We start from the raw sequence: 14621 nt of genomic DNA, 5'->3' as shown, positions 1-14621 counted from the left end.
ACAAGTTGTGTGTTTTTTAAAGTGCACCTGTCTTTTCAGTAGCTTCACACTCCGGAGGCTGGAGTCCAGAATGACAATCTAAACAAGGCTAAGCATGGGAGAGGGGTGAGCGAGGCTGAGAGTGAGTTGTGAGAACAAAGGTTCTGCCATAAAGTCAGGTTCTTGAGCCATAGTGTTACCCTGGGGGCTGGCGTTTGTATCACAGCGTCAATTTTGTCTTATATCAGGAGAGGAGACTTGCAGCAACTTCCTCGCTCTTGAATGAATGGATCTTGGCGTTGGTCATCAAGATACTCTACCTTATAATGCTATTTCCGGGAGGGCTTGAGCATTCAGTAATAGGAAAATATTCCTGGATCAATTGCATTTCTGTAATACATTGGCAGGTTAGTTTTACGAAGTCGACTCAAGTCAATATTCCGTTTATTCTAACGCCAAGCCACATCAATTTGATTCACGCCCCCATGATCTTGAAGCTGATTTAGGTCCTGCTGACTTCATTGGACAGAAGGGATTTGATGCTAAAGCGGGGGAACTCTGTGATACGCACTGTCACTTATCGCATGCTGCCATATTCCCACAGAGCCATCAAGACTGGAGGCTGACATGATACACAAGCACAGCGTAGGCTATACGGAAGTTATTGTCCAATGTCAACGTACCCACAAGTTGAGTATAACGACTTAGAACATTGAACTAACTTGGACATGCCACATTGCCAGATTCTATTTTGTACCGATACGTTTTACCCCCTCGCCCTTCTTGTTCTGTCGGGTCATAGAAAGGCCTGAAGCTTTGACTATAAATAAATGGGTTCAGTCATTTTCCGGGTACGTTGTGTATCCTCCAAAGACTTTCTTAAAATCAAATCTATTAACTTTCGAAGACTTCATAAACTCAGTTTCGGCAATTACAATGAAGCTCTACCTCCCCTTGACCCTCCTGCTTGTTGCTCTGCCTATTGCTGCCCCAGCGGAACCGGATACAGATGACGACGCTTCTCCGGAGTGGTGCCGCGATCTGAATAAATACAATAAATGCTTGAATGTAGGACATCTTCCCATCACTTCCTCCGAACTAACTTACTAACAGGGGCTTGGCAGAGGTGCGGAAGGCATGATCATAGAGAGAGATGAAGTCAAAGAGAAAAGAGATTCTACGAGATCATATCCTCCTTCTGTCCCAGGTCTACAGTGAAGAACTGCTTCCCTCCAGGTGAATAGATGATATGATTTTCCTGGTTCGACGGCCTATTCCCTTCTTGAGGGTAATAACCATCTTTTGCTACAGGTGAATAAGTTATGAAATACTCATATGTTAATATTATAGAACATAGGCCTGCGCAAGTGGATAGGCCACACAGCAAAGAAGCAGTGCTATGATAACAACAGAGCAGATAGGGAGCATTACTGCCCGTGGCTCTCAGTGAAGTCATTCAGTCCAAAGGAAAAGTTCAAGTTCCTCCTGCAACCTTTTATAGGAGTACTATATGCATAGTAGCAGTATACCTTAGGGAAGAATGTATGTACTCCGTAAATTACATACATCTTGTACAATACATGCCTTGTAAATCAGGCTCCAGTTCCGCTGACATAATCATGGTTCCCCGACTCTTTCTTACAAAACAAAAATGAAGACCGGCAACACGTCTCTCAGACAACAAATTATCAGGGAAACCATGGCTGAATCCTGTTCAAATCCTCTCTTTCTATCGTGGATCAAAGGCTGGCTTGATGAAGCACGCGAGCGAAACAGTAAGGGCGTCACGGTGTTCGTACTCAAATCCTCCCTAGGTTTCCCCCACACCACCTAACTAGATGCCAGATACAAAAAGGCCTATGATTCTATGAAGGCCTGTCCTCTCGTGTTTCAACATCCCTCCGAAGCGCAGCAGTTAAATGGTCTTGGTCCCAAATTATGCGACCGGTTAACTGAGAAACTGAAAGCCCACTGCTCAGAAAATGGCCTCCCTATGCCCGAACATCCTAATACTGCAGCGAGTAAGAAGCGAGTCTCGGATGGGAACGAGATCGACCCAAAACCAGCCAAGAAGCCTCGCAAAGCAAAGCCTTATGTGCCAGTCTTGCGCTCCGGTCCATATGCGTTACTGCTGGGTCTTGGGACTCTCGATGAGAATTCGAACCAGAGCATGACGAAAACGCAGCTGATTGAGACGGCACAGCCATACTGCGACAGCTCATTTATTACGCCAACTGACCCGACGAAGTATTTCACTGCGTGGAACTCGATGAAAACTCTTATCCAGAAGGACCTTGTTTACGACCATGGACACCCGTTGAAGAGATATGCGCTCACGGAGGAGGGATGGGAAGTTGCCAAAAGAATCCAGAAGACTTTGCCTGAATTCAACCAAAATACCTTACCCTTTCGGGGTCAATCGGTACGTCTAATAAGCCCAGGCTATACCAAGGGGAACTCTAACCGGGAAAGGAACCATCCGACGCCCGTCTCAGCGCCCAGCCTCCAAACGTGGGATCGAATCCAGAGCTATCGCGGCAAGATAGCAACGAAGACCGCCGCATCGATACCGGCATCCTGAGCCCAACCGAAGACCAGGAGATCACGCCCATTATCATCCCTCCAAACAGCTTCACCGTCCAGCTGGTCCTGGACATCCGAGAAGTCCGCACATCCAAAGACAGGGACTACATTGCCAACGAACTCAGCAAGAAAGGCGTGACGCCAGAAGTACGAGCCCTTGAACTTGGCGACGCCATGTGGGTCGCAAAATTCCACGACCCATCGTACCTATCGCAAAAGTATGGGGAAGAAGGTGATGAAATCATGCTCGACTGGATCGTCGAGCGAAAACGCCTCGACGACCTCGTCGGCTCCATTAAAGATGGACGATTCCACGAGCAGAAATTCCGTCTTCGTCGGTCCGGCATGAAAAACGTCATCTACCTGATCGAAGAATTCAACATCACGCAGGACATCGGCGGCGCCTCGGCCCTGAAATATCAAGAGATGGTAGCGTCAGCGATCGCCTCTACGCAAGTTGTCAATGGGTATTTTGTCAAGAAGACGAAGAATCTCGACGACACGATCCGCTACCTCGCGCGCATGACCTTTCTATTGCAGAAAATGTTCACTCCGTCTTCCACCTCTTCTGAATCTCCCACTACCGCCCCCTCTCCCACCAATACCCTCACCTTAATACCCAGTCGCCAGCTCTCCTCCTCTCAGTCCTATCTCAACGCCCTCGAACGTCTTCGAGCAGAACCATCCTCCTCCTCTGTTACCTACGCCGTTACCTTTCCCACCTTCTCCATTTTAACATCTAAGTCTGACGTCCTTTCCCTGCGCGACGTCTTCTTGAAAATGCTCATGTGCACGCGCGGCGTCACAGGTGACAAGGCGCTCGAGATCCAACGTCGCTGGCAAACCCCGCAGGCATTCATCCAGGCGTTTGAGAAACTCAACCCAAAGGATCGAGAGGAAATGGTCTCCGAGCAGATGAAAAACCTCGTGGGAAGGAAAAAGATCGGCAAGGTGTTGAGTAAGAAGATTGCAGAGGTATGGGGGGAAAGTGGTTGACTTCCCTCTCTTGTCTTTTCTCTGTGTTTTCTTTTGTTCTTTATTTTGGAACATAACTGGGCCCATGAGGCTAATTTTCGCGATGTGATCAATGGCGTTGTCGTTGATTGTTTTTCTTTGAAGCTTTTGTTCTTGTTCTGTCCTGGACCTGATATAGGTACCTCCTCTTCTACGAAGCAATTGTTGTTTGCAATACTTTGTACCCTCTCAAAGGGGCCTGAGACTTAGTGCCAGGAAGACCATGGGAAATATTTTAATCATTCTATGAATACCGCTTTCACCAGGAAGGTGAAAAACACCGAACATGATTCTAAGTGCGTCTTCAAAGTAGACAATATTGACCCATGATGTCTGCTGAACGTAGTATCCTTCGGCATATACTACGTAACTATTGGGGGGATGTAGTCCCCGATTTTAACATGACTGCGTTCAGTCATTTTCTTTCCCCCCAGACAAGATTATACATGGTCCCTATATTCTCGAGCATCGATGCTATGATGGTGCTATCCGTGGCCACTCGTCTGTTGGTATGTATAATCAGGCTTCTGAAATATCCTAGGTTGTAAATTGTTACACTTTGGTGAGGAACACACTCTGTCTACGAACTCGAGCCTAAGTTGATCCGGCCTGTCTGTTTGTCCTCGGTCACATAAAAGACATCACTCATAATCTTTGGACATGCCAATATTTTCAGTAATTGGATTTTCAGGCCTTTCATATCAATCACTCGCAAGAAAACGAAAGATGAAACGACCTCCCTGAGCCCAGGCCTGGTCATACACACAAACCAGCCTGACCAAACACTGCCAAAGAGCACAGAGTTTGTTTCAGAGCAGTTGATCGGCACTACAATAAACCACCAAAGCCTTCAAGGTGATACGGGCAATCATCTGGATCCTTGGCCTCCTGCTTATGTCCAATCGACGCCAGAGGAGAAAGAAAAGATCGAATAGATTTTGACGGTGTCTATAGCAAATTCAGATGGGGACTCACAACTAGACAGCACGATCAAGAGCGCGAAGACTGCCATTAAAGCACAGTTAAGGATCCGGCCTGATAGAAAGAAGAGAGCCTCATCGCCAAATCTACTGGAGGGGTCCTCAATGCTGCATTGTCTCTGCAGCACATCGTACGGACGACCGTGGCGGTTGACTCCACGAGGCATGCATCAAGTGTTTGGGCAGTCGTGTCCTCAAGAATAACGGTATATTCCCACTTTTAAATACGCGGACTACACACTTGCACGGTAGAATTGTGATGCAGAATTATCTTGCACAATCGGCGGCTTGGTTCGAGTCTTCGGTTTCTCGAGCGGATACGCTGCGACGTTACGTCCTCAACGAGAAGGTCTATCACAATCTGCACACACGGAGCCAAGAGATCATGAAAAGGGACTTCATCAATTTATGCCTTGCAGCTTCTTGATAGATTAACTTCCTCGTAAGAAATACTCCTAATCAAATTGTTTGTAGTCCTGTATCCTAAATCTCCGATTGACCTTTGTCGACATGACCCTCAAGATCATCCCAGTAATCGAAGACCTCATGCACTCGAACATCTCGTAAAGTAGAGATTGGAGATGGTAGTGACCCCCCCCCCCAAGAATTGGTAGATCTATCGCAGGAGGGAAGGCATTAGAAACTGTCACGCACGCAAGATGTAGATAGACCGAAACTATCAGATCAAGGAAAGGGTAACACGGTATCATACTTGATCTCCCAAACCAATATGCCATTGAATCATCCATATGCTGCTCACAGGCAGACTACGTCTGCGTCGGGCCAATGGCCCGAAAGTTTTGTAAATATATTACACCAGAGCACATATTAGAAACTGTCACGAACGCCACACGTAGACCGAAATCATCAGAGCAATGGAAGGGCAACACAGTATCATACTTGATTTTTGAACAATGTTTATCGCAAGTTTCGCATTCCGGCCAATGGCCAGTGATCCTCTTTGGTTTTGTGAACCTCGAGATCAATCCTATGTTTTTTTAAACTGCGTCCGTCCGAAACGGATCACAGGACTGGCCATTGGCCGAAATGCAAATGTTTTCAAAATTGTTCGTCGAAAAGATCAAAACAAATATATTCAGGAGTCTGGCGCCGGTAGCAACCTACCACACAAATGGCTACATCCATACGTCCTACAATGAGAGAGAGCCATCCTTAGAATGCATACCCAGGATTAGATTTCCCGATGGCCGCAACAGGACCATTTTCGCTTTGCGGCGCATCAAGAAAAGTTATGGTAAAAGGGAATGGGCCTTGCCCCCGAGGGCAAGTTTTATGTTGACTCGGTTGTACAATGCCTCGATCTAATGTACTAGCTAGCTAGCATTCAACGCCCCCAACGCCCCGAAAAGTGACACCAGGGCCCGCCTCAAAGAGAATAAGGCGAGCTTCCGGCATAGTCTGACATGGGGTTCGTGATGAATCATGAACATACAAGGCCAATGTCCTTGATAGATCCTCGGACGTACTTAATAGAGAAATTATGCCTCCGCAACCCACACCCTGGGCTACGTTCGGCAACTGGCAGCTGAAATTCCTTACTGATTTCCGACCAGCAGGGCGCGGCTGAAAGGTATTGTACTTGCTTTGTTGAGTATCTAGTATCTAGTTTGGCACTGAAGTCCCTTTCTTTACATATGCCATATAAACCGCTATAAGAGACAAACATGTCATTTCTCATTAGTATTCATTTAACCTCCCCATCCCCCCATTCTGAAAAAAAAAAAAAAAAAAAGGAATCATCCCAAAACCAACGCCCTCACCTCAATACTCTCTCTTCCCACGGCACCTTCTCTCGTCCTCTCATCCCAAAACGCCGTATGTGGCACGACGGCTCTCTCATCCTCTCCTGCCGAACTATCGGAACATTGCAACAACAACCTCTCCTCGCCCGTCATGCCCGAGAGATACATCCACTTCTGATTCTCGTTGAACCTTACCCCCATTGTCTCGCCGACCCGATGCGGATACCGATGCTGCACGGGGACCAAGTCCGTCTGCGGATCAACAGACTGGGCATGCGCAAACGCCAACGGGCTTGATTCCACGGGTCCCTCATTCAGTGGTCTCCAGACGTTGATGATCCGGTAGCGGAGCTTTCCGGACAGTGCAGCTTCGCGAAGGACTGGGTCCGTAACATGAAGTTTGACACGCTCGGTAGCCGCGAAACGAGTTTGGTCGACGTGAGCACGAAGCACTGGGGCTCGGGGTGCGCCTGGTGAGGAAAGTCGGATGGTGTGGTCGAAGAGGATGATATCTTTGATTTCGTCGGTGCCGGGTTGTTGGGAGAGGTGGGATTTCAGCAGGGAGATCACTTCTGGGTAATAATGTTGTTCGACGAGAGTGTCTGAGGAGAACGTCGAACGGGTGGTCTTCGTTGGAACGTTTTGCAGGATTTCAAATGCAGAGTTTGAGAGCGTGTATTGGGAGAGATCGTGGTCGCGAAGATCGGTCAGTTGGACGCGGTGCGTTTCTTCGTTGTAATTCCTTTTTGGGACGCCTGACGGTGGATCCTCGACATAATTGAAGGGAGTTGAGCTGTCGTTAGGTGGGGAATAGAAGATCAAAGGCGTCGAGGTTGGGCCTCGTGGGACTTGCGACGGTGTTTGGGCCGTGGTGGTGGACATTGTAAACGTAAGGATTACTATATCAACAAAAGACCGACTGAAGCCTGGGAAATTGGCTTCTATAGTCCTACTTATAGTTCTACTTATGAATACTTTAACTAAATGCCATTCCATTTGTCAGCTCATGCATGACGTGATTTCTCGGCGTCGGGGAAATTAATAATACAACTTATAAGGGTCAAAAGGCTATATGCGGAGAGTATTGAAGATGATGTCAAATCTCGTTTCGTCTGTGGCCCTATTTCTCGATTCCAGAATTTATTGTAACAACGTTCAGTACGAAGGGCTTTACAAGCTGGGAGTGAAATAGTACCTTACGGAGTAGATCTGGGAACGTGAATACAGGGAATAGACACATTAGACACAGCAGATGAGCTAGACAGACGGTATGTTCAACAACAGTTGGCAACGTCCACAAGGCCCGAAACAACATGCAACGCATAGAAAGATACCATGCATACCCTGACACCGACATATCCCACAACCTAGACAACAACCAGATATCAAACTCAAACATGATCAATACATACCATGGTCACCACTGCGCTGAAGAAGAAAGAGAAAACAGAGAGAGAAGATAGCAGAAAAAACAACCACAAGCGACAACCGCTTAAGCCAAGTTAAGCAACCTAAGCAGACTTCTTCTTGCGGCCGCGCTTGGGCTTCTCCTCCACAGCAGGCTCGGGCTCAGGTTCGGCCTGAGCTTCAGCCTCTCCTTCATCCTCCGCGACGGCCTTCTTCTGACGTCTGCCACCCGTTCTAGTACCGGCAGCGGGTTTCTTCTCCGGGGTTGCCTTAGCAGCGGCGCGTCCCTTGCGGGCAGCCGGCTTGGCCTTGGATTTGGCAGGGGTGGCGGCTTCGCTATCCTCGCTCTCGGTATCTCTCTCGCTCTCGACGACCTTCTTGGGCCGACCGGCCGTTTTGGTCTTTTTGACCTTGGGAGCCTCATCGTCGGTCTCATCGTTCTTGGCCGCCTTGGCGGTGCGTTTCTTGGGTTTGACGGGTTCTTTTTCTTCCGCGGGTTCATCATCCTATTCATCGTTAAATCATGTTTCTGAGGGATACATCCCAGAAAATGGGTGGTACCTCATCGGCCTTGGCCTTCTTCTTGGTCGCACGCTGACGGAACCCATTTTTGCCGGGTCTGTTCATCTCCACATCCTAACGGGACTCGATCAGCATCACATTCAGCCAAAGCGCGGCAGAGAACAGAAAATCAAGAGAACGTACCCCCTTCCAATCTTCATCGTCAACATGGCCCTGCTCGATAGCCTTGCGAATCTTGTCCTGATGTTCTTCAGGCAAGTCCTCGAAGCCATCGATGGTAGACAGGTCACCGTCGCCCTCGTCGGCAATGGTTTCTTGCATGTGAGAAACGATCTTGGGCGTCACGCATCCCCTACATGGAGTATTAGCTTGTTTCTTGAGTTCTGCTTTAACGGCCAAATAAGGCACCAGTATAAGGGACGTACCAATGTCTCCAGAAGAAGCTTTGGAATCGTTCGTTATCAACAAAAGTACCGAGGCGCAGCTCGCCCTTGAGGATCTTGACTTTGGCGTCCTTGCATTCTTTGTTCTGGCAGCCGGCTCGGCCAGTGGATGCTTGTTCTGTGGTGGTGTTAGTGAGGGACTTTCCCACAGCTTTTTCGGACAAATTTAGATGTGAAAAAATAGCGAATGTAAAATGCAGAAGATGTATAGCCCATAAAAAAAATGGAGAGAAACCCAGAAAAGAAAGCAAGCGTGAACATTAACATTGAGGTTGATGTTAGGCAGATGCGAACAATGCAGCCAGCTAGCAAACAGATACGACGGAATGGCAAACAGTCCCTCGAAAAGAACAGAAAACAAAATGACATCAATGATCTCGCGGGGCGCTAAATCGCACATGATAGATCCATCAATTTGACAAACGAAATAAAAGAAAAGAAATGATAAATAAACTTACCCAGACGATAATTAGGCATTGCTGGTAACTCGCGTGTCGGGTTGCGAAAAAAAAAGAAAGGAATGAAAAAGTGTGCAACTGACGTAATTACAAACTCGACACAACAGTGTATGTCGTACAATAAACTGGAACTTGATAAAAGCCAACGACGAGACTAATGATTTAGCCCAGAAGAGAGGGAAAGAAAGAAGGAAGGAAGAAATGGTCGATGGATGGAAGAAACAGGGGAGAGGAGAAAGAGAGAAAGACGGGAGGGAGGCCGACCGCCGTGAGATCAGCCCGCAGAGGGAGGGTGGACCAACTGCATGTCTGCTTTCTTGGACTTCACAATTGGGAATGGCATTCACTATTAATTATTTACTCCATGTTTCTCTGGCTACGCGGCTTTAAAATATCTTCAATCGCGATCTACTTCAAGATCTGTCTTTGTTATTGGATCCAGCAAGAAGCTAGCTACAAAATGATGGCCTGCATATCGCAGATCTCCATAGATTCAGCAATTGTGTCTAATCTCTTAGTTCGTTCAATCAAGTAATGTACAAATAAAACCTAAGCGCCAGTTTGAGCACTCTAAGTGGATTTAATAAGTTCCAGAGCAGTAATATGTTTCCGCAGCATGACCACAGCCCCCTGACTGAGACGCGGGATAAAGGCCGATGCCACGTTCGTTTCATCAAGCCCATCGCTGGGGCGCGTGCGATTATGGTGCTGGATCATTTTCAGGCCTTCCTCGATAGCTCGACACAACAATCGTGGGCGCACGTTGTCCCCGTCTTGCGGTGTCGAGGCCGGAAAGTAGTGCCATGCTATAACATTCTCCATACCAGCGACAGGATGCTGAAGCGCATGCTGAATAAACTTGCGGGTCATCAAGAACGCCTTTTCTGTGTATTGTGCGAATTCGAGTATCTTATTACCGCCTTCCGCAAAGGCTTCGTAGCCAGCTTCGTCTGGCGAAAGAAGAGTCAGTACACGTGAGACGGTCCATATCAATAAGAAAAGGTGTAAACATACTGTAAAATGGTTCCTTCACCAGCACAAGCCCCATGATGGACACAAGAATTTGCAAGACTGTTGATTTGGTATCTGACCAGCCTTCCTCCGGGTTCTCTGCCGTCCACGTCCCCAAAATACTAAGACAAATATGTCCGTCATCATACAGATTCTGGTTGATCTGTCCTGTGTTGTTGGTCCATGAGTGAAAAAAGCAGATCGGAGGCGACTTCGGGAAGCGATGACTGAAGTGGAGGTCAATCAAAAACGGTGCATACTCATATGGCGTTCCTAAGGACCGAGTATCAAACCCCGCAGGAGATCCACCCTCGATTCCCAAGCCCGCACAAATATCCCAGAGAGCAGTGGCGAGCGCAGTATCTCATATTCTTTGTGAATGTGTTTGACATTCATACCGAGGTTGTCTTTCTGGCCGCCGGTTAAGAAATGATGGTCTGATGGAGGCGGACCTTCTAGCAGCGCGAACGCCGAAGGGCATTCTGCTGGCGAGAATGGCCGTGCTAGAGATACTCCCAATTCAGCCAGATCCATAAGATCTTCGGATTCCTCATGAGTTCCGGGCTCCTCTGAAGGCATAATGTTAGCAGTCACAGGTGACTCGAATTGATCATCGTATTCGATATTAGCGCCAATGCCGTCCCCTTCAATGTATTCAACATTGCTATCTCCTTCAATCTCGGTGCCAGATTCCGTGAACGAATGATCTTCACCGCCGTTAACAGAATCAGCGAATGGTGGAACACCAGAATCCCACAATAACCCATCTAGTATAGCTTTGAGGTATTCTTGTAGAGCATCGGAAAGAGAGCTAGGAAAATCGCATTCTGGGAATTTCTCCGATGAAATCGCATCTCCATCAACCACCAACATCAGCCTCTCCAGCGAGACACGGATATCACGGCAATTTTTAGCAGCTGCAAGCCGAACCGTAATTTGTCCATCGGTATCTACGGAAATAACATTTCCGACGAAACTCGCGGGCTTCTTGTCGTTGAATTCGGTGTAATTAAGGCTAAACCGAGAAGGCAGGGAAGAGGTATCGATGAAGATTGAGTTCTTGAACCATTCGGTGTGTGTGACGCTCATCTTCATGAACGAAAGATAAGTCGACGTCTGGGATAATTTGCTCGGCATGATGGATTTCATCTGGCAGAGGCCCGCAGACCCGAAGTCCGGACGCAGGGGATGTGGTGATAATGTTGCCTGGTGAACGCTGCCGGGGACAAGATGCACCATGTCGTCAAGCCACGGGTTCAAGCACGGGTAGGCAGCGAGCTCGTAGCAAAACACATCTGTCACAGCCGAACCGAGAACTCCGAGAGACGAGCCAGGTTTCATTATCTTACCCTTATGGGGTCAGCTCGATTTTGGGGTTTTCATACCATCTCACCGAGGCTATCCGTCCCTCGCCATCAACGGTTTGGACTACGCCGACCTTCTTTAGCCGGTAACTTTCCACCATGAACCCAGATTCATTGAGATGCAAAGGGAGCATCTTGAGAGGCGGAGGTTTATGAAGTATCTCAATCATTTCTTTCAAGGCGACCACGTTCCCAGGAAATAACTCCTCATTGGCTTGATCGAACGTTTGTAAACAGGCGGGTTCTTCGGCGGTGATACTTCCGTCTTGCCATTTAACAGTGACTTCGGTTTTAGTAGACATGATCTGTAGAATGTTCAGATCGTATCCGAAAGACTCATCGGTTGGGATGCGCCGATACAGGGTGTATTTCCGAGTCGCATTCAGTGGATCCCGAAACCGAACCAAATCTCCGGTTCTAAGCCACGTATCAGCTCTGATGGACAGATCTTTAGGCAACTGACCAAAGTCACACTTCACAGCATGTTCGTGGATTGTAGCAGCCCCAATACTCTCGCAGGTGGGACCTGTAAAGGCGCGCCCACGGCGAAAACATTCGGACAGATCCAATTGATAGTATAGCGCGTTGCAGGCGTGGCCAGTATGTAGCCTTCAGGCAAAACATAAGCGCCCTCAGACGACTTCAGATCGTTTTGGTTCAGGTTGCTTGCAGACGTGATAGCATACTGGCCGGGATCTGCCCACTGCCTCTTAGACGATCAGACAAAAAGGCGCTCATCATCTAGAGCATATTTATGAATCGAATCAAGGTGCTCAGGAACCGCCACAATGTCTTGGTTGCCATTCAAGACAGGAGTTTCGATGCGGTTGAAATTATGAATTGTAGTGACATTTTGGTTCTCAAGCAATAAAAACGCCTGACGCTCGAGACGCTCGATTCTGCCCAAATTCTGTCGATAGATCAGAAAGTCATTGCTGCAGAATGGTTCATTGTTGATAAGCTCTATCATTGGCACGTCATGCAGCTCCGGAGGGCCGTCATCACTCGAATCCGCAGCTGACGGCCAGATGGCACGAACGTTGGGCTTGTCCGAGAGCTTCAACGGACCGTAGTCTCCAGTTCGCGGATTGACCGGCTGATAGGCGATTGGCCGGAGGCTACATTTCACTGATGTGCTGACGACCGTACCGCTCATGGGGCTCTGGGGACGTTTCTTGACTCGCGTACCGATGTCAAAGAGCCGGTCGACAAGTTCGAGGTAGTCTACAGGGATGAGGGAGCTTCCTTGTTGGTACTCGATGAACTGGACGAAGACATAACCCCACGGTGGCTTTAAATGGTTAGTTATTAGCCGGCGGGGAAGCGACTAGGGAGAACGATGAGTACCTCTTCTGTTTCCATAAAATTTAAAATCACATCCTTAGGGACGGGGGTATAGGATACGATGAACATTTTTCCAGAGATTCATCGTCGTCGATCTTGTCACAAGTCAGTTCAGAGCAGTTGGGAATCAGAAACAGGGGCAGCATACATAGTCATCAGAGTCATAAGACATCTGTTAATCCCAGATTGGCCAAAGCCCTCGGTTGTCCTAAATCGGATTCCCACTTACAGTGACCGTTCCAATCAAATCAGGCTTTCCTTTCACACGAACAAGATCATTTAGATCAAACTGTGGTGTCTATCAGATTTCATTCAAGCCAGACAGTAGCAGATTCACGGGCTTACCTTTGGAAGTAGAAGCCATGGCAACGAACGCGGGTTTACGACACCGGGCCAGAGGACTAGTAGGTAGGAGATAAAAGAGAGAATCAAATTATGGGGTGAAAGAAATCAAAAATAGAAAAATTAAAAATTAAAAAACGGAGCAGGTAGAACAACCAGCACAAGCAGGTCAAATGACTGCGGCAAGGTGAGAAAAGTGAGCATGGTCAGGGATATATATAGACTCAAGAGTGACATGAAAGATGCATAGAAGGTAGGTCGATAGAGAGAGAGGGATGAGTCAAACCCTCACGGAGTTACTCGGGATTCCATTATTCATGCTGAGGTTAAAATAAAACAGAAGAAGTCACTTTTGCATGTTGTTCCTTAGGAGAGTGACTTGACCAATGTTAACCATTGGGTGATTTGCGGGTCTTACCGCCCGCCACAATTGTCTGCATTTATCTCACGTTATCTTCCGAGTACCTAGCATTTCCCTTCCTGACGGCGATTCTTGATCAGTCCAAGTACGCAAGTCGAGTTGCGAGTGACGTCTGCTTGCCTTGTCTGAACCCAAACCCACTTGATCTGCAAATCGCGATTCTCCGTGATATCACCAGCGCAACAAACCAACCAACCCACCCCAAACCAACTCTCTCCTCTCATACCAACAAACCTTCATCACCCCCAAACAAACGAACAAACAAACCTACACCAAAATGTCTGAACCCGGTCCCGAATCGATCCCCACCAGCGCCGACCCGCGCAGCAAACGCCCCGTGAAACGCCGCGCCGTGACCGCGCAAAACGAACAAGCCTCGAAGATCGAAACCCTCTTCAAAGACCCCTCGAAAGAAATCCGTCTACCGGGGACCTCGCTGCAAAAGACCTCTGGGTCGCTTCCTGCCCCGCCGGAGATCGTGGCCAACGTGCAGGGTTCGTCGGCGGGTGCCGGATCGGGCGAGTTCCACGTTTACAAAGCGAGTCGGCGGCGCGAGTATGAGCGGCTGAGGTTGATGCAGGGCGAGGTGGATAAGGAGAAGGAGGACGAGGAGTGGGATAAACAGAGGGAGGAGATGAGGAAGAAGGATGAGGAGAAGACGGAGAAGAATCGGCGGAGGAGGGAGAAGAAAAAGAATGCGAAGAAGGGGGTTACTGAGGATAAAGCGAAGGGTGGGAATACGACGCAGTCGACGGGTGGAGGAGCTGCTTTTGGCACTGGTGCTGCTGGGGAAGGGGAGGGAACTACGGGGGAAACTGCACAGGGGGAGGAGACTTCGGGTCTGATCATTCATGATGATTAAGGGCGCTCGCTGGTTACGGCCGAAGAATACTGCCAGACTGTACTATCCAGGATAGAGTGTACGATAGAAGATACCCATGTAATTTTGAAGTCTAGGATATACAAAGAAAGTCCGAAGGTTAATCGTGC

At 48.2% G+C, this 14621-nt stretch overlaps 4 protein-coding genes across 4 annotated transcripts; 2 read left to right on the top strand and 2 right to left on the bottom strand.

Moving 5' to 3' along the window:
* Positions 1-1630: 1630 nt before the first annotated feature.
* Positions 1631-3558, top strand: KD926_003029 (crossover junction endonuclease MUS81; the record flags this gene model as incomplete). The annotated part of the gene is made up of 3 exons (XM_053097311.1): positions 1631-1770; positions 1825-2401; positions 2452-3558. 3 exons carry the CDS (start codon positions 1631-1633, stop codon positions 3556-3558), a joined length of 1824 nt encoding a protein of 607 aa, XP_052958660.1.
* A 2755-nt stretch (positions 3559-6313) lies between these two features.
* Positions 6314-7201, bottom strand: KD926_003028 (putative methyltransferase; the record flags this gene model as incomplete). Its single annotated transcript, XM_053097310.1, has 1 exon — positions 6314-7201. One exon carries the CDS (start codon positions 7199-7201, stop codon positions 6314-6316), a length of 888 nt encoding a protein of 295 aa, XP_052958659.1.
* Positions 7202-7830: 629 nt separating this feature from the next.
* Positions 7831-13232, bottom strand: KD926_003027 (ubiquitin-conjugating enzyme; the record flags this gene model as incomplete). Its single annotated transcript, XM_053097309.1, has 12 exons — positions 7831-8232; positions 8288-8362; positions 8432-8600; positions 8674-8809; positions 9791-10099; positions 10164-10328; positions 10559-11510; positions 11554-11941; positions 12004-12227; positions 12336-12815; positions 13098-13126; positions 13214-13232. The coding sequence occupies 12 exons, from the start codon at positions 13230-13232 to the stop codon at positions 7831-7833; spliced, it is 3348 nt and encodes a 1115-aa protein (XP_052958658.1).
* Positions 13233-13908: 676 nt separating this feature from the next.
* Positions 13909-14493, top strand: KD926_003026 (DUF1168 domain protein; the record flags this gene model as incomplete). The annotated part of the gene is made up of 1 exon (XM_053097308.1): positions 13909-14493. The coding sequence occupies one exon, from the start codon at positions 13909-13911 to the stop codon at positions 14491-14493; it is 585 nt and encodes a 194-aa protein (XP_052958657.1).
* Positions 14494-14621: the final 128 nt, after the last annotated feature.

Source organism: Aspergillus affinis (assembly GCF_023601865.1).
Source record: "Aspergillus affinis strain CMG 70 chromosome Unknown NODE_16_length_405296_cov_86_143545, whole genome shotgun sequence".
Taxonomy (NCBI): Eukaryota; Fungi; Ascomycota; class Eurotiomycetes; order Eurotiales; family Aspergillaceae; genus Aspergillus; species Aspergillus affinis.
This window is presented reverse-complemented; position numbering and strand designations above follow the sequence as displayed.